This window comes from Brachionichthys hirsutus, unplaced genomic scaffold (assembly GCF_040956055.1).
Source record: "Brachionichthys hirsutus isolate HB-005 unplaced genomic scaffold, CSIRO-AGI_Bhir_v1 contig_1440, whole genome shotgun sequence".
Taxonomy (NCBI): Eukaryota; Metazoa; Chordata; class Actinopteri; order Lophiiformes; family Brachionichthyidae; genus Brachionichthys; species Brachionichthys hirsutus.
Genome location: NW_027180515.1, coordinates 15237 through 40000, shown reverse-complemented (window position 1 = coordinate 40000; position 24764 = coordinate 15237). Strand labels below are relative to the sequence as shown.

Sequence of the window (24764 nt, the reverse complement as noted above, 5' to 3'; positions counted from 1 at the left end):
TGTGTGAAGGGTAAGCGAAAGTAAAGGTAGTCGCTGCTTTTAAAAACAAAAACAAATCCACGTGAATAATGGAACCTGAACAATTCAAAGTTTCTCTTCCTGTCAATCAGGCAAAAGATCAAAGCCACCATTCCAGCTCACCTTGCATACGGGAAAAAAGGATACCCTCCCACAATTCCAGGTATTAAATAATATTTGTTCAATTTGACAACAAGACTGAACATAATCACACTGACGTCCATCGCTGTCATTCTGTCGGTCTCAAGACTCACTCTGTCACACTCATCCATTCACTGAACATTTCAAACACAATAGCATGTTTGAGGCCTGACGGAGTATTTACAATACCAGGATGGGTGATGTGGAAATGATTGAAGGATGAAGGAGAATGTCTCACTGATCGGTTTTAAATCTGTATTTAATTTATTATGCAATCTGTAGACATCAAGAGTATTAGTGAAAAAAATGTATCATTATTTGAGTATTTCATGTCCGTGTGTTTACACAAGCACAACATCGAGACACGTGAAAAACAAAGATCAGCACCTGCTGTCGCTAAACGCTAAAGTCCATCTGGATGTGCTGCAGGCGGCGCCGCTCTGGAGTTTGAGGTGGAGGTCGTTTCTCTGGCGCAGCAGACGGCGTGGCAGAAAACGGTCAACGACGTCTTTCCCCTCGTGTGTCTGGCTCTAGTGCCGACGCTGCTCGGCTTCGTGGGGCTTTATCTCTACACAAAGTCTAATGCTGAGAAGCCGAGCAAGAAGAAGGATAAGAAGAGCAAGAAGAAATGAGAACTATTCCAATAAAAAAATCATTCTAATTTGCGTATAAATAAATTGTGCTGTATATTTATTCATGCCTGAGATTGTACCGCAGGTTAGTGATGTTGGACCGCTTCGCTATGCCTGTTTCTAGAGCTCTTCGTCAGGTCGTTTCAGCGCTGGAGTCCACTCGGCTTTGTTATGCCTGTTTCTAGAGCTCTTCGTCAGGTCGTTTCAGCGCTGGAGTCCACTCGGCTTCGTTATGCCTGTTTCTAGAGCTCTTCGTCAGGTCGTTTCAGCGCTGGAGTCCACTCGGCTTCGCTATGCCTGTTTCTAGAGCTCTTCGTCAGGTCGTTTCAGCGCTGGAGTCCACTCGGCTTCGCTATGCCTGTTTCTAGAGCTCTTCATCAGGTCGTTTCAGCGCTGGAGTCCACTCGGCTTCGTTATGCCTGTTTCTAGAGCTCTTCATCAGGTCGTTTCAGCGCTGGAGTCCACTCGGCTTCGTTATGCCTGTTTCTAGAGCTCTTCGTCAGGTCGTTTCAGCGCTGGAGTCCAGTCGGCTTCGCTATGCCTGTTTCTAGAGCTCTTCGTCAGGTCGTTTCAGCGCTGGAGTCCAGTCGGCTTCGTTATGCCTGTTTCTAGAGCTCTTCATCAGGTCGTTTCAGCGCTGGAGTCCACTCGGCTTCGTTATGCCTGTTTCTAGAGCTCTTCGTCAGGTCGTTTCAGCGCTGGAGTCCACTCGGCTTCGCTATGCCTGTTTCTAGAGCTCTTCGTCAGGTCGTTTCATCGCTGGAGTCCACTCGGCTTCGCTATGCCTGTTTCTAGAGCTCTTCATCAGGTCGTTTCAGCGCTGGAGTCAACTCGGCTTCGCTATGCCTGTTTCTAGAGCTCTTCGTCAGGTCGTTTCAGCGCTGGAGTCCACTCGGCTTCGCTATGCCTGTTTCTAGAGCTCTTCGTCAGGTCGTTTCAGCGCTGGAGTCCACTCGGCTTCGCTATGCCTGTTTCTAGAGCTCTTCGTCAGGTCGTTTCAGCGCTGGAGTCCACTCGGCTTCGCTATGCCTGTTTCTAGAGCTCTTCGTCAGGTCGTTTCAGCGCTGGAGTCCACTCGGCTTCGCTATGCCTGTTTCTAGAGCTCTTCGTCAGGTCGTTTCAGCGCTGGAGTCCGCTCGGCTTCGCTATGCCTGTTTCTAGAGCTCTTCGTCAGGTCGTTTCAGCGCTGGAGTCCGCTCGGCTTCGCTATGCCTGTTTCTGGAGCTCTTCGTCAGGTCGTTTCAGCGCTGGAGTCCACTCGGCTTCGTTATGCCTGTTTCTGGAGCTCTTCGTCAGGTCGTTTCAGCGCTGGAGTCCACTCGGCTTCGCTATGCCTGTTTCTAGAGCTCTTCGTCAGGTCGTTTCAGCGCTGGAGTCCACTCGGCTTCGCTATGCCTGTTTCTAGAGCTCTTCGTCAGGTCGTTTCAGCGCTGGAGTCCACTCGGCTTCGCTATGCCTGTTTCTAGAGCTCTTCATCAGGTCGTTTCAGCGCTGGAGTCCACTCGGCTTCGTTATGCCTGTTTCTAGAGCTCTTCGTCAGGTCGTTTCAGCGCTGGAGTCCACTCGGCTTCGCTATGCCTGTTTCTAGAGCTCTTCATCAGGTCGTTTCAGCGCTGGAGTCCACTCGGCTTCGTTATGCCTGTTTCTAGAGCTCTTCATCAGGTCGTTTCAGCGCTGGAGTCCACTCGGCTTCGTTATGCCTGTTTCTAGAGCTCTTCGTCAGGTCGTTTCAGCGCTGGAGTCCACTCGGCTTCGCTATGCCTGTTTCTAGAGCTCTTCATCAGGTCGTTTCAGCGCTGGAGTCCACTCGGCTTCGCTATGCCTGTTTCTAGAGCTCTTCGTCTGGTCGTTTCAGCGCTGGAGTCCACTCGGCTTCGTTATGCCTGTTTCTAGAGCTCTTCGTCAGGTCGTTTCAGCGCTGGAGTCCACTCGGCCTGTGAAATGCTTTACTCGTGGGCAGGAAGAGTCTGTTTAAAGCTGAAACGGTGGCCACTGAGATGAAGCACGCAGCTTCACAGACCCATTCAACCACTGGGAACGCACCGTTCCTTCATTTAGAAACTGGTTTTCTCACTTAGAATAGGAATGCAAATCGTGGCGTTGCTCAGGAATCGTTTCACTCACTGGATCCGGAGAGATCCAGTTGGACAGAACTGTTCTGTAGTGGACCCTGACATCTGAACTCGCGGTGGAAGTATGAACGCAGTTCTTCTGTTTGGAACACCAAACGGCATTCCAAGCTGAGAAATTCAGAAAACTCTCCAATGTTCCAACAGAAAAGACATTTCAAAGCAAACGTTTTGAGGAAATGGACTCGAGTACTACATGTATGCATTGCACAGACACACACACACACACACACACACATCTCAGCTGTAGTTATAGGTGAAATTATATGAGCTAGGCTCCTTCGGCACAGGGGGCGGGGCTTCTGGGATAGTGATGTTCTCAAGGTCGAGGAGGCGGAGCTTCATCTCCATGCTGATGAGCGTATCTAAGTCACTGCGCGTGAGGTCGCTGCCCATCTCTCTGCCCAGCAGGGCACACAGACCATCGGTCCAGATGCAGTACTGCCCGGAAAAGACAACAGCGAGGTTAGGGGACAGAGGAGGCGATGGACAGTCCTAAACCTTTGTCCTCTTTTTTACCGTCACGTAAATAAAACCAAGTACCAGCCTCTAAAGTCAAGGGACACAAAAACCAGCTGAAAGTACTCCTTTATAAACAGTTACCTATTAACGCAGATAACAGAGACGCCAGCTGCTCAATGATTTGGGCTTCAGAGCGACTGAAGCTACGTTCACTTCAAAGCCAAACCAACAAAGACACTACAAATGTTCTTAGGGTTCAGGGCACCAGGAGGGTTGAGTGACCACAATACATCAACTTCCAGTCGCAAATATGTGAACCATCTAAAAACACCGAGTAGTGCAGCTTTAAACTTCACTTACCTCATACTTGTTGGGCGCAACAAAATTGAGCGTCTCATCGGGATCATATAAAACAGAGAAAGCCAACTCCAGCACTTCCTGAGAGAAATAAAACAAGAGAAATAAAAGCGCGTTCCCTCCTAAGAGACCGTAAAGGATGAAAGTTGATCTGGAATGGCATTAAAAACCTTGTTTTGCTTTAGGGCACTTTTTTCTTTCATATGAGGGCAGTCCTTCCCGGTGACCACTGACTTGATATCTGACACCGGGACTGCAAGGTCGGGGAGAAAGAAACTGAAGTGAGTGTTTCTATCGGCGCAGTGTGGTCTACTAGGAATAAACTTTCACTGTAACTCACTCTTGTCACCGAGTAGCTCAAAAGGCACTTCACCCTGAGGCGACTCATCAAGGTCCCCGTAATGCAGCACTTTGTGATTCAGTGAGAGTCTGCAGAACCAAAACTTCTCTATGAAGGAAACACGGAACGCCATTAGCTCAAAGTCCTTCCGAAGAACGAAAGCGCCGGTCTGCGCTGAGAGCGTTTGTACCTTGCCTTCGGCGGTTCCCCAGTTTACGGAAGCAGCTTCCCTCACACAGCCGGTTCAGCCGCTGCTGCTTGATGAGCTCCAGGATCTCCGGTTGGATTCTCTCTCGTAGCTCACTACAGTTTAAACACAGCATGAGCCACGGGGACGAAGGCACACCCACCTACAGTGTTACTGGTTTGGATTAGAGCTAATGGTAAAAGCTAAAGTCTTTGGCTGGGTTCAACTAGTACGAGAGTATTTCCAGAGGTATTGTAGACACAGACTGACATGATGGGAGGAGACTGGAAGTCATCCTGGCTCATTCGCTCCGACTGACGCAGACGCAGGATCTCTGAATAGTTGAGGCCTCGCAGCTTATTCTTCAGCTGGTCCAAAGATGGCGGCTTCATTGCCAGAGCCCTGGTGATCTGCTCACGGGCCACCTGCATCACCTGATTAGAACCACCGTGCACACAAATAAATGGACAGTAAAAGCCGAGCAGACCTTCTCCCATCTCCTCGTCTTGTTAGTTAATGAACCAAGAATTCTGTTCCCCTCCGTCTAAGGCAGGAATGTTTCTGTCTCTGTAAATAAACACTGATTTAGATGTTGCCCTCCGGAGACTGAGGAACAATATCATTAAGAATACAATTATCGTACATTATCTAACAGCCCAAAAACAGACACATTCGCTTTTTAAGTGCTTAAATTTGAAGACTAACATTCATTTGGAGGAAACCTCAACCAATCTAGTTTTAACTACATTAAAAAGACCACGGCTCGTTCCATCTTGTAAATGTGGTCAAATCCAGTGCACGATGTTATAAGCATGAACATGGCTCTGTGAGGAGTCCTTTCTTTAGTGCCCCACCTTATTGAAGTCCTCGGCTGTGGCCCTCATCTCCTTCCACGTTTTATTAAGAAGCTGGATACAGACACAGAAGAATTCCTCCCACGCCCGGTCATGAGTGAAGAACATCGGGTGGTAGTCGTTGCAGCCCTCGTTCGCTGCAAAGGAAGAAGCATGATGGACAAACTCACATTCCTGGACAGGAGCAATGAGATCCTGGTGATTTTCTACTTGTCAAATACTGTACACATGTACTGTACTTACGCAATTGTCCAACTTGAAGTATTTCACACAGCATTCGAGTGAGTTCGATGGCACAACGGCCAAAGGGGCATTCGTGTTTGTCCTCACGACTGCTGTTCTCCAGGACAATCTGCGTTGTGTCATGTTTGAGGGGACACGTCAGGTGTGACTCTGTGAGGTGAGCAGAGTCGAGCCTGAAAGGAGTACCGACCCTGATATACGTGTCCTGGTGAACTTTGGCCAAGTACAGCATGTTGTCCAGAGCCAGCATCCCAGGAGGAGTCAGAGTGAAGTCCATGGCCGGGTTGACATGGTTCTGCATTTAAAACAGAAATGACATTAGTCAAGACAAAAACAAAACAAATTACATGAAATGCATTCTGTTGCATAAACTTACAGTGAAACCAAGCATCTTATAATCCTTGGAGTACATGGCCTTTCGCTTTTCTGTACCAGTGGGGTCATTCTCTCCATCAAATGCGATCCGACGCAGCTCAAAGATGATGTCTCTTTGAGTCTGATGCAGCAAGACAACAGAAGAATTATTCATGGTCCTTTAATGATATACATTATTCATGGTCCTTTAATGATATACATTATTCATGGACTTTAATGATATACATTATTCATGGACTTTAATGATATACATTATTCATGGTCCTTTTAATGATATACATTATTCATGGTCCTTTAATGATATACATTATTCATGGTCCTTTAATGATATACATTATTCATGGTCCTTTAATGATATACATTACTCATGGTCCTTTAATGATATACATTATTCATGGTCCTTTAATGATATACATTATTCATGAGCCTTTAATGATATACATTATTCATGGACCTTTAATGATATACATTATTCATGTCACTTTTAATGATATACATTATTCATGAGCCTTTAATGATATACATTATTCATGGACCTTTAATGATATACATTATTCATGTCACTTTTAATGATATACATTACTCATGGTCCTTTAATGATATACATTATTCATGGACCTTTAATGATATACAAGCACTCTACAGGCCCTCTTGAGGAACCTGATGTTTAAGTTCATGTCCCGACTTGATGGGTCCCGAAACAGTATCATATTGATGCTTATAAATCCCAGGTGCAGCTCGGTCAGATATCAATCGTATCTATGGAAACGTTGGTATTGGTGTCTGTTAAGACTCTCCTGAATAAGATGATGTTTTGCTGTGTTTTTGTGTTGTATGTTTTTACTATTGGGTCTAGAGCCTGTAATAAAGTTTATAATAATAATAAAAATAATAATGATATACATTATTCATGGGCCTTTAATGATATACATGACACTCCCAATCCGTCATGCGGACTCAACATGGAGGAAAACTCATGTGGTACAATAGCAAAGCTGACAGAGCTCTGGTGATCCCTGGCAAGCAGAAAGGATTTACTTTTAGTTTTATTGGTACTCTTACATGTCGATGAATTATGTACGAAGGAATTTCAACGGAAACAAGACCGCATTTTATGGGTTTTGATCATTCATTCACCCCCCCGTTACCCCCACTGCACACTTCACTGCTGTCCTACATGTCCTGAACTACTCTGACATACTTCTCTGCCACTCCAGACTTCCTCATGCAGTACCACAGTACCTCATGCAGTACCAACATAAGCCCTAAACCCGTGGGCTTCATGGGGGCGTGTTTTACGGAATGTTCAGTTTATTTAATTGATATCAGGTGTGTTTCAATTAATATCCTGAAGAAGGCACAACAGAAACACACATGCCAAATGAATGTGAGCTTTTACCTGGTCATTAGGATCCACTTTTGTCATCATTCGTTCCTCCAAAAGGTTGAAAGTCAAAACCTGCAGCACATAAAGCTGATGCGCCATTTCTGCTTTGATTGGTCGATTTCCTCTAATAACATGCTGGAAAAGAAGAACGCTAATTAAAGACTTCATTTGTGCTTCAACTCACACAACACAGAGCAACTTAACTGTGAGAGAAAACAAGCACAAATCGAAGTCTAATCATTTGATCTGCTCCACATATTGTCCATGATTGGAAAGCCCCGTAAATACAAACACCTGTCAACAACAACAACAACAACAACAAACATGCCTCCCTACGAGGAGACAGAAGACAAGATGAGGAAGAAACATTGTGGTAGATCAAGCCCCTCCATGGGAAGGACAGCATGGAGGCTCTGATGAGAAGAGAAGTTCAGCACTCGAGCTACAGAACCACCAGATAGGACCCAATCTGAAAAAGGCTGACGGGAGGGTGCGAGCTGGGACAGCACACAGGAACATGGATCAGGCGTCTCCAAGGCCCTGTAGGAGGAACCACCAAAAGCAGCTGCTGGCTACCCAAACAGATGTTGTGGCCTTTGACCAGAAGCAGAAGAGGGAAGCTGTGACAGATGTAGCAATCGTTGACAGCAACATTGTTAAGAAGCAGCAAGAAAGACAAGTAGAGCGACATGGAGCACATCTAGAAGGTCAAAGCCGAAGCGCTGAAGGTCAAAGCCGAAGCGCTACCAATGTGAGACTCACGTTGAGGATGATGGACCTCAGATGTTTCTGAGCCAGCGTGCTTGCCATTTCCTAAAGAGAAGTAAAAATATAGTAACTCAACACAAGTCAAATGAAAGGAAGATACCAGAGAACACAAAAAGAGGCACACATAATTGTAACGTTTAATCTTCTTCTGTAATGGAACTAAAATGGCAGCTACACTTCAAGCACCGGTTTGAATTACTTCTATAAAATATGGCCGAGCCCTCAACAGTCGGTCTATCTCCAGAGTACACAGCGACTGGACATGGCACAGAAAGAGGAGGAGCAAGGAGGAGGAGAGGCCCTCTGAGGTGACGGGACGCTACGAGACGCTGACAGACGAGTACTCACAGTGAGGTGCTGCTCCATCGGGTTACTATAGTCCTCCTACAGGTTGATGGGAGGGAACAAGGGGCGGGGTGCAACAGCAACGGAAACAAAAAGTGCACATATACACAATAAGATACAGGGACACATCAAGATGAACACGATGTCAAATACGGACTTCAAGTATGGCCGCTAGCTACTCTGGTCTGCCAGGCTGCCGTGCACTGACTGGTTTGCACTGACTGGTTTGCACTGACTGGTTTACATGGCTGGGCTTGAACGGGTTAGAAAAATTGAATCAATCAATTTTATCACTCATCAGAGAAAAGAATGATCTTTAAATCATCATATATACATGAACAATTCTGTGATGCTCAACTTGCAAAACCAGAACTGCAAAAAAAGAAAAGAAAAAAGAAAACTAATGAAAAAATACATTTGAATCTAAATCTGAAAGAGTAACCAATGAAAAGTAGAAAGTGAAATGTAGTATTGTCCGAAAACAGTTTAACAGCACATTATGTCCCGCTTCAATATTATTATTAAAAAACAGCTGATTCCATTCGCCCTCTTGTGGCCAACGCCTGTGAATCTTCTTGGTTACGTGACACTTTACTCGAAAAAAACAAAGCCGTAAACTAGCTAAAACAAACGTCTCTTTGCTACGGGGAAGAGGAGCCAGGAGAGGAGCATCAAGAGGAGCAACAAGAGGAGCCGGAAGAGGAGCCAGGAGAGGAGCCAGAAGAGGAGCCAGAAGAGGAGCCAGGAGAGGAGCAACAAGAGGAGCCAGAAGAGGAGCAACAAGAGGAGCATCAAGAGGAGCCGGAAGAGGAGCCGGAAGAGGAGCCAGAAGAGGAGCAACAAGAGGAGCAACAAGAGGAGCATCAAGAGGAGCAACAAGAGGAGCAACAAGAGGAGCATCAAGAGGAGCAACAAGAGGAGCCAGAAGAGGAGCCAGAAGAGGAGCAACAAGAGGAGCAACAAGAGGAGCCGGAAGAGGAGCCGGAAGAGGAGCCAGAAGAGGAGCCAGAAGAGGAGCCAGAAGAGGAGCCAGGAGAGGAGCCAGGAGAGGAGCAACAAGAGGAGCAACAAGAGGAGCCGGAAGAGGAGCCAGGAGAGGAGCCAGAAGAGGAGCATCAAGAGGAGCAACAAGAGGAGCCAGAAGAGGAGCCAGAAGAGGAGCAACAAGAGGAGCAACAAGAGGAGCAACAAGAGGAGCCGGAAGAGGAGCCGGAAGAGGAGCCAGAAGAGGAGCCAGGAGAGGAGCAACAAGAGGAGCCAGAAGAGGAGCCGGAAGAGGAGCCAGAAGAGGAGCATCAAGAGGAGCAACAAGAGGAGCCAGAAGAGGAGCCAGAAGAGGAGCAACAAGAGGAGCAACAAGAGGAGCCGGAAGAGGAGCCGGAAGAGGAGCCAGAAGAGGAGCATCAAGAGGAGCAACAAGAGGAGCCAGAAGAGGAGCCAGAAGAGGAGCAACAAGAGGAGCAACAAGAGGAGCCGGAAGAGGAGCCAGAAGAGGAGCATCAAAAGGAGCAACAAGAGGAGCCAGAAGAGGACCCAGAAGAGGAGCAACAAGAGGAGCAACAAGAGGAGCCGGAAGAGGAGCCGGAAGAGGAGCCAGAAGAGGAGCATCAAGAGGAGCAACAAGAGGAGCCAGAAGAGGAGCCAGAAGAGGAGCATCAAGAGGAGCAACAAGAGGAGCCAGAAGAGGAGCCAGAAGAGGAGCAACAAGAGGAGCAACAAGAGGAGCAACAAGAGGAGCCGGAAGAGGAGCCGGAAGAGGAGCCAGAAGAGGAGCCAGGAGAGGAGCAACAAGAGGAGCCAGAAGAGGAGCATCAAGAGGAGCAACAAGAGGAGCCAGAAGAGGAGCCAGAAGAGGAGCAACAAGAGGAGCAACAAGAGGAGCCGGAAGAGGAGCCGGAAGAGGAGCCAGAAGAGGAGCATCAAGAGGAGCAACAAGAGGAGCCGGAAGAGGAGCCAGAAGAGGAGCAACAAGAGGAGCAACAAGAGGAGCCGGAAGAGGAGCCAGAAGAGGAGCATCAAAAGGAGCAACAAGAGGAGCCAGAAGAGGACCCAGAAGAGGAGCAACAAGAGGAGCAACAAGAGGAGCCGGAAGAGGAGCCGGAAGAGGAGCCAGAAGAGGAGCCAGAAGAGGAGCCAGAAGAGGAGCCAGAAGAGGAGCCAGAAGAGGAGCCAGGAGAGGAGCCAGGAGAGGAGCAACAAGAGGAGCAACAAGAGGAGCCGGAAGAGGAGCCGGAAGAGGAGCCAGAAGAGGAGCCAGGAGAGGAGCCAGGAGAGGAGCCAGAAGAGGAGCATCAAGAGGAGCATCAAGAGGAGCCAGAAGAGGAGCCGGAAGAGGAGCCGGAAGAGGAGCCAGAAGAGGAGCAACAAGAGGAGCCAGAAGAGGAGCCGGAAGAGGAGCCAGAAGAGGAGCATCAAGAGGAGCATCAAGAGGAGCCAGAAGAGGAGCTGGAAGAGGAGCCGGAAGAGGAGCCAGAAGAGGAGCATCAAGAGGAGCCAGAAGAGGAGCCAGGAGAGGAGCCAGGAGAGGAGCATCAAGAGGAGCAACAAGAGGAGCCGGAAGAGGAGCCAGGAGAGGAGCCAGAAGAGGAGCATCAAGAGGAGCCAGAAGAGGAGCCAGGAGAGGAGCCAGAAGAGGAGCCAGGAGAGGAGCCAGAAGAGGAGCAACAAGAGGAGCCAGAAGAGGAGCATCAAGAGGAGCCAGGAGAGGAGCAACAAGAGGAGCAACAAGAGGAGCAACAAGAGGAGCCGGAAGAGGAGCCAGAAGAGGAGCCAGAAGAGGAGCCAGAAGAGGAGCCAGAAGAGGAGCCAGAAGAGGAGCAACAAGAGGAGCCGGAAGAGGAGCCAGAAGAGGAGCATCAAGAGGAGCCAGAAGAGGAGCCAGGAGAGGAGCCAGAAGAGGAGCCAGAAGAGGAGCATCAAGAGGAGCCGGAAGAGGAGCCGACAACCTCCAAGAAAAGAAAACTTATTTGAACCGACAAACCAGGAGTCAGACTTAAAACACGGTTTATCAACAGGTGACTCGTGCACCAAGTCCGCTCTGCATGCGGAGACAAGCTGGAAAACCAGGCCTTCAAATGAAGCCTTCAAAACTGTTTCAGCACAGAGACCAAGGAGCAATTATCGAGGGCCACCCACAACATATGGTGTAGATATTTTGGTGTAATACTTGTTTAATAGTTATTGCACGTGCATAATATAAAGTTTAGTGGTTAGATTATATTCCTCTTTTTAATTTAATTACCCCCCGCTCTGCAAAAAAATAGCCCGGCATGAAACGGGTCCATGACGACCGACGGCCTTCACCGACTACTTTTCCTGATTGATAAAGAAATGTTGGTGGAGTAGCCATATATATATATATATATTAATATTTGTCTGGGCCTTTATCTCTACGGATGCTCTGTCATACCCATCGTACGAGCTGAACTGGCAAAGACTGCATTTAGTTATTTGGCGCCCAATGCTTGGATCGAATTACAATCTGGATTTAAAGTCCACGCCCTTGTTGCATTGACTGAATTTAAAGGTCCAACCTTCCATTTTATCAGAGCAATGCTATGTTTAATTTAATTTAATTTAATTACGAGTCCATGAATAAACGCTACATCATCATCCTCCTCGCGTCACAGCTTGATGGTCTTCATTGCTGAGCTATTCTGAAACGAGGGCATCACAAAAGCACAAACTTTAAAGGAAAGTGAGAAGTCAGAGGAGCGGCGTGCCATCACAGCGTCACGCCAGACAGACGTCTAGCAATGACATCTGATGCTGACGACGGAAGCAGCAAGGGGGAGATCTTTCCACACCAAAGAGCATCCTGGTATTCTGAGTTCATGTGTTATATATGGGAAGCCTTCTTAGAGTAACTGTTACAAGCCTTTCCTGTCCCACTGACCTGCCGTCTGTCCTCTGGTGCTTTCAGGAAAAGCGCATTGATGAGGGCGATGGCATAGGTTTGAATCTCCTGGTTTGACCTGAAGGAATATCAAGCAGCGCAACAACCAGTTAGAAGTATTGTGCTCCGTGTGTGGCCCCTACAGGCTAACAACTATACAACTTCACTCTGATTTTACCACGACTAACACAGAAGGGCGCAGGACGTTTAGATGCCATTCGTCCACATTAGCAATAATAATCGTCCTAAGTGACAATTCAAATGTTACAATTCCTTTTTCACTACTCGAGATAATGGAAATATCAAAAGCAACAATGAATTTGTCCTGCTGAAGAGGCCCACTTGAGTAGCTGGTTTCTGCGGCGCAGGTCTCCAAGAACTAGAAACACGTCTCTCAGGCACGAAATGTATTTATTAGAGATCCCAAACGCATCATCCTGCTGTTTAAATCCTGAGTAACGTTTTCTAATACCTTGTACTAGCAGGCTCTTTTATTTATTTATGCTTGCTAACAATCTGAAAGACTTTTGACTCCCCGTTTCTCCTGATTGTCCCCAACTGTGTCTTGTTCCCCCCCCCCCCTGTCTTTTATTAAAGGCCTTGATGTTGGTCTGGGGTCATCCAAGCATCCTGAGCTCACCCTTCGCTAGCCAAACATCTCCATTCACACAATGCATGTGGAATCAGAGTGCCTGAAGCCCCTGTGCGTGTGTGTGTGCTCACACTTGCAGGTGTCCGATGAGCTGGCCCACAGTGATCTCTTGTGCCACTCGATGGTAGAGGCTGTGGCTATTGAGGACCATGCTCTCCAGGATGGCGAGAGAACGCTGCAGGATGGACACATCCACCATGGGCTGGTTCACGTAGCCTGCAATCTGAGGGCCAGAGAGAAGACCAGGTCACTCAGAGGTCACTATGAAATGTGTAAACCAGGAGTTTCTATTCCGCCGGGCTAGAATGTTTTATCTTATGAAAGAGCAAATCCACCAGAGAGCGAGCCCCGCATAACGCCAGCGGTAGCTAGGCAACGACACCCACTCATGTTTGGTACGTAGGAAGAAAGAAAAAAAACAGATCTTGACATTTACAATGGTGGGCGAGTAGGTACCAGGTGAGTTCCCCTCTGTTTGGAGGAGGTACCTGTTTGATGAAGGAGAGGGAGATGAGATCCCAGGACACAATGCCATGATCCATCAGCTCCAGGAAAGCCGTGAGAGTGAAGGCTAGCATTTCACCAAAGCTTGGAGGAAACAAAGAGGGGACTTAATGCAGCTTCACTGACGTGCTTCATCTTGACGCATGGATGCAGCGCGAGGCTTAAACACACCTCCCACTATGGAAGCACTAAATCTTGACGCATGGATGCAGCGCGAGGCTTGAACACACCTCCCACTATGGAAGCACTAAATCTTGACGCATGGATGCAGCGCGAGGCTTGAACACACCTCCCACTATGGAAGCACTAAATCTTGACGCATGGATGCAGCGCGAGGCTTAAACACACCTCCCACTATGGAAGCACTAAATCTTGACGCATGGATGCAGCGCGAGGCTTAAACACACCTCCCACTATGGAAGCACTAAATCTTGACGCATGGATGCAGCGCGAGGCTTAAACACACCTCCCACTATGGAAGCACTAAATGTTGACGCATGGATGCAGCGCGAGGCTTAAACACACCTCCCACTATGGAAGCACTAAATGTTGACGCATGGATGCAGCGCGAGGCTTAAACACACCTCCCACTATGGAAGCACTAAATCTTGACGCATGGATGCAGCGCGAGGCTTAAACACACCTCCCACTATAGAAGCACTAAATCTTGACGCATGGATGCAGCGCGAGGCTTAAACACACCTCCCACTATGGAAGCACTAAATCTTGACGCATGGATGCAGCGCGAGGCTTGAACACACCTCCCACTATGGAAGCACTAAATCTTGATGCATGGATGCAGCGCGAGGCTTGAACACACCTCCCACTGTGGAAGCACTAAATCTTGACGCATGGATGCAGCGCGAGGCTTGAACACACCTCCCACTGTGGAAGCACTAAATCTTGACGCATGGATGCAGCGCGAGGCTTGAACACACCTCCCACTATGGAAGCACTAAATCTTGACGCATGGATGCAGCGCGAGGCTTGAACACACCTCCCACTATGGAAGCACTAAATCTTGACGCATGGATGCAGCGCGAGGCTTGAACACACCTCCCACTATGGAAGCACTAAATCTTGACGCATGGATGCAGCGCGAGGCTTAAACACACCTCCCACTATGGAAGCACTAAATCTTGACGCATGGATGCAGCGCGAGGCTTGAACACACCTCCCACTATGGAAGCACTAAATCTTGACGCATGGATGCAGCGCGAGGCTTGAACACACCTCCCACTATGGAAGCACTAAATCTTGACGCATGGATGCAGCGCGAGGCTTAAACACACCTCCCACTATGGAAGCACTAAATCTTGACGCATGGATGCAGCGCGAGGCTTAAACACACCTCCCACTATGGAAGCACTAAATCTTGACGCATGGATGCAGCGCGAGGCTTGAACACACCTCCCACTATGGAAGCACTAAATCTTGACGCATGGATGCAGCGCGAGGCTTGAACACACCTCCCACTATGGAAGCACTAAATCTTGACGCATGGATGCAGCGCGAGGCTTGAACACACCTCCCACTATGGAAGCACTAAATCTTGACGCATGGATGCAGCGCGAGGCTTAAACACACCTCCCACTATGGAAGCACTAAATCTTGACGCATGGATGCAGCGCGAGGCTTGAACACACCTCCCACTATGGAAGCACTAAATCTTGACGCATGGATGCAGCGCGAGGCTTGAACACACCTCCCACTATGGAAGCACTAAATCCTGACGCATGGATGCAGCGCGAGGCTTGAACACTCACTGGGTTCCACTCTCAACCAGGCGCGCCAGCGTCCCGATGCCTTCCATGGTGATGAATTCTGCTGCGTAGGTTGGGTCCGCGGAGAGCTTGGCGAGCTCCTTTAGGGCCTCCAGGCGGGCGTCGATAACATGAGACTGGATCCTCTCTAAGAGCTGACGAGCAGCACGAGCCTGTTTGTAACAAAGAAGATTCTGTTCACGGCTCTGAACCGCTCAGCTCAACAACACGTTTTGATGTATTTGGTGCAGAACGTCTCGCCTGCGCTTTTGAAAAGCTTTATTCGGCTGCGCGGAGTAAACGAGCCGAGCTTCTCGGTCCGCCTCCGGCCGCTACCTTTCTGTTCCACCGTCCTACAATTATCCGAGAATCAAAGAAGCTCCCAGTCGATCTGGAAACCTGCACATTCCACTTTTATTCTCAAGTGTGTCAGCATAAAGTTTATATTCTGCCTTTTATTACATTTTTGGATATGTGAAAGTAATTTTGTTTATTCCGAGGAAATGGGTAGAAAAGCATTCAGATATTAATTATGGATTACTTAAGAGTAATGCAGTTGTGCATGGTCCCTGAGATCAATAAATTCACCAAAGTAAATTGAAATAAAAAGGGAATTTTGGAATTAAGATATGTACTTTAAGTATAATAATGTGAAGCAGGAAGTCTTCTAGTTTATCTAACGGTGCTCTGAGCAGCACTTGCAGAGTTTTGGTGCTAACTCTAACCCTAACTCCTAAAAGCAGCACTCTTCAGAGAACAGAAGCGTTAAAAGCTTTTAGGTTTACTACAAAAGACACACAACAGAAATAAACACTCGTGACTCACCGGTGAGATGGCTAAACGAAGGATGGTCCCATTCTTGATTTCACCGCGACTCTACAACATAATTAATTCAACAGCATTCAACACCAAATAACAACGACGTCATCATCAACAGCAGGAAACAGCGCCACCCACCTGCTCTGTGATGTAAAGCTGCGGGCCGTCAGCATAGCGCAGCGCAAACTGCTCTGAGCCTGACAAAGACCAGCTGAGAATAAAGAGAAATAAATACATCAAGGATTATATACACACTAGATCCAGATCCAGAAGACATTTTCCACACAAGTGCATATTGGAACCCGTTATGACTGTGATTTTTGGTAAGTACATTCCGGATTTTTTTGTATCCAGACAGGTATCCGGATTGCTCTCAAAACTTTACGGGATTTTTTTTTTTTTTTTAAATCAAGATCCAGATGCAGTTTCAAAGTAATCCAGGATCTCTTGTGGATCACCACCAACATTTACTCATCTGTTCCTGCTAACATCAGGATCTGTCCGTACCTTTTTGAGTATTCGTGCTAACAGACAGACAAACAGACAGTGATGCTTACCCGTCACATACTTCTCGTATAATCGAGGACAAAGGTCTTTTCTGCGAAAAGCAACAATAGGAATAACAAATATTAAGTGTATTAATACAGCGGGACTGAAACATAATTCATAAATCACACTGCCGTGAATTACATTCATACAAATTTACAACAAAGTCCACCTCATCCACGCCCCAATTCCACCAAGAAGCAGCATGGAAGCCCCCCAGGTCCAGTTCCTTCCTCTTCCTGCTATTCTATACGGATTCGTTGCTGCTGAACTAGCCTTGACGATAATGCCTTCTCTTTCACAATCAGACCAGACATCAGGCGAGTCTGTAAAGGATTAAAGCGCTTTGAGGTGCGTTTAAACACAGACCTGGTCCATCTCTATGAGCTGAGCGTTGGCACCGGGCCATTCAATGGCTACCTTCACGATGTCAGCCGGGGGCGGCATGGCGGCTTTATTGAAGCAGCCTGCTGGAGAAACAAGAGTAATAATGATAACTGAATAAATGATTCTGCAAATATCAGGGGGAAATTATAGCTGACTATTAACTCATCTAATCAGAATGAATATAAGTATAAGACTAGTCCAATAAAACTCCATTTTGCAACATCAATGCTTTTAAATGTATATTTATTTTCTTTTTATGTATTGCTCACATTACACATTGATTTTTAATGTTCTACTTATCATGATAAAGGGTTACCTTGCGCTTTGTCATAATGCTTTCCTACAGTATGTCAAAGTGTTTAAAACATTTGTAACAGTTTGATCATTAACTTTAAAGTCATCTCCAGGATTCCTCACCGATGAAGACGTGTTGAGGCGGTCAGTCACTCTGGAAGTTCTGCTTTGTGAAACTCTATCGGTTCCCCTGTGAAGACAGAAGCCCACAGAGTTGTCATGCCAACCGTCCGTTCGAGCCCGGATCCTCAGGCTTCTGTCTGTAAGCGGATCAATAGCGGATCAATAGGCCTTCAACAACACGCATGAATCTTGAGTTCAAGGTTTCTGTGATTGGGCTTTGTGTCTGCTGATGTGATTTTATCGTTGTGATTTTTATCGTAGCTGTCTGGTGGTTGTAGCATAGCAGCAGCAGCAGCGCTGTCTGGTGGTTGTAGCATAGCAACAGCAGCAGCTCTGTCTGGTGGTTGTAGCATAGCAGCAGCAGCAGCTCTGTCTGGTGGTTGTAGCATAGCAGCAGCAGCAGCTCTGTCTGGTGGTTGTAGCATAGCAACAGCAGCAGCTCTGTCTGGTGGTTGTAGCATAGCAACAGCAGCAGCTCTGTCTGGTGGTTGTAGCATAGCAACAGCAGCAGCTCTGTCTGGTGGTTGTAGCATAGCAACAGCAGCAGCTCTGTCTGGTGGTTGTAGCATAGCAACAGCAGCAGCGCTGTCTGGTGGTTGTAGCATAGCAACAGCAGCAGCTCTGTCTGGTGGTTGTAGCATAGCAGCAGCAGCAGCGCTGTCTGGTGGTTGTAGCATAGCAACAGCAGCAGCTCTGTCTGGTGGTTGTAGCATAGCAGCAGCAGCAGCTCTGTCTGGTGGTTGTAGCATAGCAACAGCAGCAGCGCTGTCTGGTGGTTGTAGCATAGCAGCAGCAGCAGCGCTGTCTGGTGGTTGTAGCATAGCAGCAGCAGCAGCGCTGTCTGGTGGTTGTAGCATAGCAACAGCAGCAGCGCTGTCTGGTGGGTGTAGCATAGCAGCAGCAGCAGCGCTGTCTGGTGGTTGTAGCATAGCAACAGCAGCAGCGCTGTCTGGTGGTTGTAGCATAGCAGCAGCAGCAGCGCTGTCTGGTGGTTGTAGCATAGCAACAGCAGCAGCGCTGTCTGGTGGGTGTAGCATAGCAACAGCAGCAGCGCTGTCTGGTGGTTGTAGCATAGCAACAGCAGCAGCTCTGTCTGGTGGTTGTAGCATAGCAACAGCAGCAGCGCTGTCTGGTGGTTGTAGCATAGCAACAGCAGCGGCGCTGTCTGGTGGTTGTAGCATAGCAACAGCAGCAGCGCTGTCTGGTGGGTGTAGCATAGCAGCAGCAGCAGCGCTGTCTGGTGGTTGTAGCATAGCAACAGCAGCAGCGCTGTCTGGTGGTTGTAGCATAGCAGCAGCAGCAGCGCTGTCTGGTGGTTGTAGCATAGCAACAGCAGCAGCGCTGTCTGGTGGGTGTAGCATAGCAACAGCAGCAGCGCTGTCTGGTGGTTGTAGCATAGCAACAGCAGCAGCTCTGTCTGGTGGTTGTAGCATAGCAACAGCAGCAGCGCTGTCTGGTGGTTGTAGCATAGCAACAGCAGCGGCGCTGTCTGGTGGTTGTAGCATAGCAACAGCAGCAGCGCTGTCTGGTGGGTGTAGCATAGCAACAGCAGCAGCGCTGTCTGGTGGGTGTAGCATAGCAACAGCAGCAGCGCTGTCTGGTGGTTGTAGCATAGCAACAGCAGCAGCGCTGTCTGGTGGTTGTAGCATAGCAACAGCAGCGGCTAAGGAGCAGCTCTCTATCCTGAAAGCAGTGAACTCCTTCTGTCCCCGACCCCACACACACACACACACACCAATGTTTCTGACGCCATTTTATTTTGGGGCTCCTGCCTGCTCCGGCTTCAATTAAGTATTCACACATGTGAGCCCAGAAGAGCCTAACTTTGCGCAAAAAGAAAGCTAGCTAGCTAGCTGGTTGAATATGCAGAGTGGCGCCCCCTTCCGGCTGCAAGATGAATAGTGGCGACTAGAGAAAAACATCTTTCGGACATTCAACTAATTAAGCAACATTTTGGCGACTGCTCCACTCGTATATTATGAAAGAGACAGGTCGTGTGAGTGCGTGTGAGTGCGTGTGAGTGCGTGTGTGCGCGTGTTGTGTTAGCTATAACAGTTCAGTTACTCTCAATAAGCCAACAGGCTTATTTAATCAGAAGAAACCAATAACGTGTAAAACTATTAACGGTAAAGGTGATCAATATAACGCAGCGCATAACGTTCATATTACCGGTGTATCAAGCAGCGCATAACGTTCATATTACCGGTGTATTAAGCAGCGCATAACGTTCATATTACCGGTGTATCAAGCAGCGCATAACGTTCATATTACCGGTGTATCAAGCAGCGCATAACGTTCATATTACCGGTGTATCAAGCAGCGCATAACGTTCATATTACCGGTGTATCAAGCAGCGCATAACGTTCATATTACCGGTGTATCAAGCAGCGCATAACGTTCATATTACCGGTGTATTAAGCAGCGCATAACGTTCATATTACCGGTGTATCAAGCAGCGCATAACGTTCATATTACCGGTGTATCAAGCAGCGCATAACGTTCATATTACCGGTGTATTAAGCAGCGCATAACGTTCATATTACCGGTGTATCAAGCAGCGCATAACGTTCATATTACCGGTGTATTAAGCAGCGCATAACGTTCATATTACCGGTGTATTAAGCAGCGCATAACGTTCATATTACCGGTGTATCAAGCAGCGCATAACGTTCATATTACCGGTGTATCAAGCAGCGCATAACGTTCATATTACCGGTGTATCAAGCGGCGCATAACGTTCATATTACCGGTGTATTAAGCAGCGCATAACGTTCATATTACCGGTGTATCAAGCAGCGCATAACGTTCGTATTACCGGTGTATTAAGCAGCGCATAACGTTCATATTACCGGTGTATTAAGCAGCGCATAACGTTCATATTACCGGTGTATCAAGCAGCGCATAACGTTCATATTACCGGTGTATCAAGCGGCGCATAACGTTCATATTACCGGTGTATTAAGCGGCGCATAACGTTCATATTACCGGTGTATTAAGCAGCGCATAATTCTCTACCGTCATCCACGTCTGCTGCCCCCCCGGACCCTCCACTGCAGCCCGGCATGGTGCAGCTTTCTCTCGGGGGCTGCTGAGACGATGTCCTGGCTAGCTAGAAGGCTAGCTAGAAGGCTAGCTGCTAATGTCGCTAATCAGCGCTACTCACCGTGTGGCTGGGCCGTGGAGGATGCTCTCCGTGTCCGTGTCCGTGTCCGTGTCCGCGTCCGCGTCCGCGTCTCTGCTTCAGGAACGGAGACGATCCCACGCCCACGGGACGCGGTGTAAAACCCACGGTGGTTCTGATCGCGACGCTCCGAACGACATCGGCTCGAGTCCCGGTGTGTTTAAAGAGGGGACGGCATTTAATCACACTTACTCAAATAGGCATCATGTTGCGCAACGTGTGATCAATACCTTTTTTGACACTATTAAAGTAAAATTAATGAAAACAAATGATCGCCATCGAAGCGCACCCCCCTTTGAATTTAACGCTTTATCCAAATTCCAGCAACACGAAATGGCTGCAAAAGCGCGTCTAATACGAGACACTCGGCTTCAAAGGGTTTTAATATAAATAATAATTATGTAAAGGCTGTTGTGATAAGGGAAATAAATAAAAGTTCTCCATACCAAAGAGTGCCCTGTGAGTGTTTTACAGTTTAAACCGTTATTACCTTTAATCAAACTGCTACTAACGATTATATGGATTAACCTGCAGTTATTTTCCCCACTGATTGATAAAACTCAGGAAACTGATAACTGCCATCACAGCCACCAACAATTCAGTGACACTTCCATAACGCCTTTCCGGTTCAACCAATAATCCAAATATTTTTAAAATAAAGAAATCCTACACAATTAAAAGAAACAAAGTGACTTAATCGAAGGCCCATTGCGTTCACAGCACGGTACATCTTTATTGGTACAGAAACCAGCCTGAGACGAGCAGGTAACGCTGGCTCACCTGCAAATCTGAAGGGGCTGATTTACAATGACACCAACTCAATGAGACAACAACTTTGAAGACCTAACAGCTGAATGGATTTAGTTCATGCACGACATCAAAAATAGTATTTCTGGTACATTTGTCGTCACACGAGGACGCATCCGATCTCAAATGTTTAACAGACACTGAGCTCGAAAAAAAAAAGAGAAGTCACATAACATCTAGAGTCGAGGACGCGTTAAGCAGTTTACTCTCGATTCGAGCGTACCAGCAACTCAAGTAGAGCATTCATCAATAAAAAGGTTACGCCATCTTAGAACTATAAGGCTTACATCACTTATTTGTTCTGTAGACTGACAGACATCAATTGCTTTTTTCACTCATATCAAAAATAGGCCAATAGGAGGGAGGATATATATCTCAGACGATCTTCGACGACTGGCACAAACACCTCACAGCGTTAGAGACACACGAGCACTCGGCTGGGGAGGTTAGGAGAAGCAAATATCCCAGGAGCTAGTTATTTTGCAACACTACCGCCACTGAGAATGCGCCATCACTGCAGATCCAAATGCGTCGCCTTGCTTTAACACGCTTGTCCCAGTGAAGACATCAAGAGGCACAGAAAACTGAGTGCGCTGAAATACCGCCTACATTAAGAGTGGAAACATGGAGGCCCAGTGATTACTGCCGACTCCAAGTAGTACACGCCAGCAGAGATACTGCACGGGATACTGCTCCGCAGGCAGTAAATGATGGACGACTGGTCATCTCCTTCATTGCAGACCAAGCAGAGAAGAATCAGACGCAGCCCAAACATGCTTGGATGCGATCAGATCCGAGTTATTTAAATTGGTCCATGTGAAGTTTAAATCCATCTTGAATGGGTTGCATGATTTATGAAGGACAAATACATTACTACATGTATAAATAAATAAAACACTGCAGTCATTATCAGGAAGATTAAGTTGAAGCACTTTAAGGATCCACAAAGGGAAACCGGATCTGCAAAGCTAGCCTCGTTCAAAATGCTGCCAGAGGATTCGACTGGTGCCATTTGGTGCCAGCTTCACCGCCGTGCAGCTTCACCGCCGTGCAGCTTCACCGCCGTGCAGCTTCACCGCCGTGCAGCTTCACCGCCGTGCAGCTTCACCGCCGTGCAGCTTCACAGCCGTGCAGCTTCACCGCCGTGCAGCTTCACCGCCGTGCAGCTTCACCGCCGTGCAGCTTCACCGCCGTGCAGCTTCACCGCCGTGCAGCCTCACCGCCGTGCAGCCTCACCGCCGTGCAGCTTCACCGCCGTGCAGCCTCACCGCCGTGCAGCTTCACCGCCGTGCAGCTTCACAGCCGTGCAGCTTCACCGCCGTGCAGCTTCACCGCCGTGCAGCCTCACCGCCGTGCAGCTTCACCGCCGTGCAGCCTCACCGCCGTGCAGCTTCACCGCCGTGCAGCTTCACCGCCGTGCAGCTTCACCGCCGTGCAGCTTCACCGCCGTGCAGCTTCAGCCTCACAGCCGTGCAGCTTCACTGCCGTGCAGCCTCACCGCCGTGCAGCTTCAGCCTCACAGCCGTGCAGCTTCACTGCCGTGCAGCCTCACCGCCGTGCAGCTTCAGCCTCACAGCCGTGCAGCTTCACTGCCGTGCAGCCTCACCGCCGTGCAGCTTCAGCCTCACAGCCGTGCAGCTTCACCGCCGTGCAGCCTCACCGCCGTGCAGCTTCACCGCCGTGCAGCTTCACAGCCGTGCAGCTTCACCGCCGTGCAGCTTCACCGCCGTGCAGCCTCACCGCCGTGCAGCTTCACCGCCGTGCAGCCTCACCGCCGTGCAGCTTCACCGCCGTGCAGCTTCACCGCCGTGCAGCTTCACCGCCGTGCAGCTTCAGCCTCACGGCCGTGCAGCCTCACCGCCGTGCAGCTTCACCGCCGTGCAGCTTCAGCTTCACCGCCGTGCAGCCTCACCGCCGTGCAGCCTCACGGCCATGCAGCCTCACCGCCGTGCAGCTTCACCGCCGTGCAGCCTCACGGCCATGCAGCCTCACCGCCGTGCAGCCTCACCGCCGTGCAGCTTCACCGCCGTGCAGCCTCACGGCCGTGCATCCTCACGGCCGTGCAGCCTCACGGCCGTGCAGCTTCACCGCCGTGCAGCCTCACCGCCGTGCAGCTTCACCGCAGTGCAGCCTCACCGCCGTGCAGCCTCACCGCCGTGCAGCTTCACCGCCGTGCAGCTTCACCGCCGTGCAGCTTCACCGCCGTGCAGCCTCACGGCCGTGCAGCCTCACCGCCGTGCAGCCTCACCGCCGTGCAGCTTCACCGCCGTGCAGCCTCACGGCCGTGCAGCCTCACCGCCGTGCAGCCTCACCGCCGTGCATCCTCACCGCCGTGCAGCTTCAGCCTCACCGCCAGTAAAACAATAACTGAACAGGTCTGACTTTAGGATTCACTCACTCCGAATTTTGTTTTGCAAGATTTTTCTGGCAATGTTTACCTCAAAGATTTTACAACTGATTCCATTCAAGTAAATAAATGTTATAAGGTGGAAAATATTAAGAGTATAAAGAACGTTTGATTCCACCGGGTCCGGTGTGACGTTAGCTTCATACCACCGGTGACCTGCTCATTTTGTTGACTTGGTAACGTTACATTGTGTAAGTGTATTTTTAGTTGTATACAAACAGGATGAAACACTGCATTGATCCGTGCAGCCTGCTGCAGCACGTGTGGTGGGATCACGACCAGCAGGTGCTGCCGTTTGGACATTCTGCGGACGAGCGCAGCGACACGAAGGCGTTGCAGTACTTCAGTACTCGCATGACAAATATCCTAACAATGAACGGAATGCGAGTCACAAACAGGCAATGAAGATGGATGTAAAAGCACAACATTGCAACACAACAGCCCATCAATTATAAATTAATATATCCATTAATAAAACAGAGGCCGTCTTCATGACATAAATATGAACGATGAGTGCCTGTATTATTTATAAAGATCGTTTAGCTCTCCAGTGGCAGTTACTCATAAAATACTTTTTTAAGGCGTTAGAGACTAAACTTCCAAGTATTCCGTTTTATAATGGTTTTTGTCTTGATAACCTCGGCTCTCTACCCTCGACTAGTTCTACAATTTTAACAAACTATATATTAAAGTAATATTATAAAAGGTCATTTATCCAAACACCATAGATGATATTATTTTTAAGATGTAGACAGATTTCAGTTATTGTGACGAACAAACTTAGTTTGGTTATATAATTGCGTTTACACCATCTGTCCTTAAAGTTAGTCGGGTTTTGATTGTAAACTAAACAGACCGTTTCTCTCATGACAGCATGAAACCGTTTCTCTCATGACAGCATGAACACCGGCCGCTTCACCTTTGGGAGTTCATGAGCAAGTTGAGACCAGATCGACATTGGTTTATCGTGTTTGCAATAAAATAAATGGCTGCATGTAAATACATTTGAGGAATATTCATTTACGACCGCAGGCTTTTTGTTTCTGAATATTGATCCAACGGATTGACGGCTGAAGCAGCTCCGTCCATGAAAGTGCCAGTGAGATGAACCACGAGAGGAACCGAAGGGAACAGGGGAGGTGGCGTTG

General features: G+C 48.3%; 2 protein-coding genes across 2 annotated transcripts in view; one reads left to right on the top strand and one right to left on the bottom strand.

Annotated features, from left to right (window-relative positions):
- LOC137915770 (peptidyl-prolyl cis-trans isomerase FKBP11-like) overlaps positions 1 to 858 on the top strand; it is a 1850-nt gene extending 992 nt beyond the window's left edge. The window contains exons 4-6 of the mRNA XM_068758889.1: positions 1 to 10; positions 111 to 181; positions 589 to 858. The exon at positions 1 to 10 is cut by the window's left edge and continues 24 nt beyond it. Of these exons, the coding sequence (XP_068614990.1) occupies positions 1 to 10; positions 111 to 181; positions 589 to 791 (284 nt within the window). The 3' untranslated portion in view covers positions 792 to 858. The remainder of the gene's footprint in view (positions 11 to 110; positions 182 to 588) is intronic.
- A 2302-nt stretch (positions 859 to 3160) lies between these two features.
- LOC137915761 (engulfment and cell motility protein 2-like) lies at positions 3161 to 16864 on the bottom strand. The gene is made up of 21 exons (XM_068758880.1): positions 16787 to 16864; positions 16429 to 16469; positions 16010 to 16082; positions 15878 to 15928; positions 15056 to 15225; positions 13274 to 13373; positions 12857 to 13008; positions 12134 to 12212; positions 8242 to 8277; positions 7888 to 7938; positions 7138 to 7260; positions 5740 to 5859; positions 5554 to 5658; positions 5364 to 5472; positions 5121 to 5257; positions 4537 to 4700; positions 4270 to 4382; positions 4080 to 4187; positions 3910 to 3992; positions 3743 to 3820; positions 3161 to 3361 (listed from the first exon to the last, which is right to left on the bottom strand). Exons 1-21 carry the CDS (start codon positions 16862 to 16864, stop codon positions 3161 to 3163), a joined length of 2172 nt encoding a protein of 723 aa, XP_068614981.1.
- Positions 16865 to 24764: the final 7900 nt, after the last annotated feature.

What these genes read in the sequence shown, in the direction of transcription:
- LOC137915761 (XM_068758880.1), bottom strand. Translation starts at nt 16,864, where the DNA reads ATGCCGCCCCCGGCTGACATCGTGAAGGTAGCCATTGAATGGCCCGGT. An exon ending in CACCAGAGGACAGACGGCAG is followed by an intron (nt 8,278 to 12,133) that starts GTCAGTGGGACA and finishes ATCAACCTGTAG; the next exon opens with GAGGACTATAGTAACCCGAT. An exon ending in TTGCGCCCAACAAGTATGAG is followed by an intron (nt 3,362 to 3,742) that starts GTAAGTGAAGTT and finishes TTTTCCGGGCAG; the next exon opens with TACTGCATCTGGACCGATGG.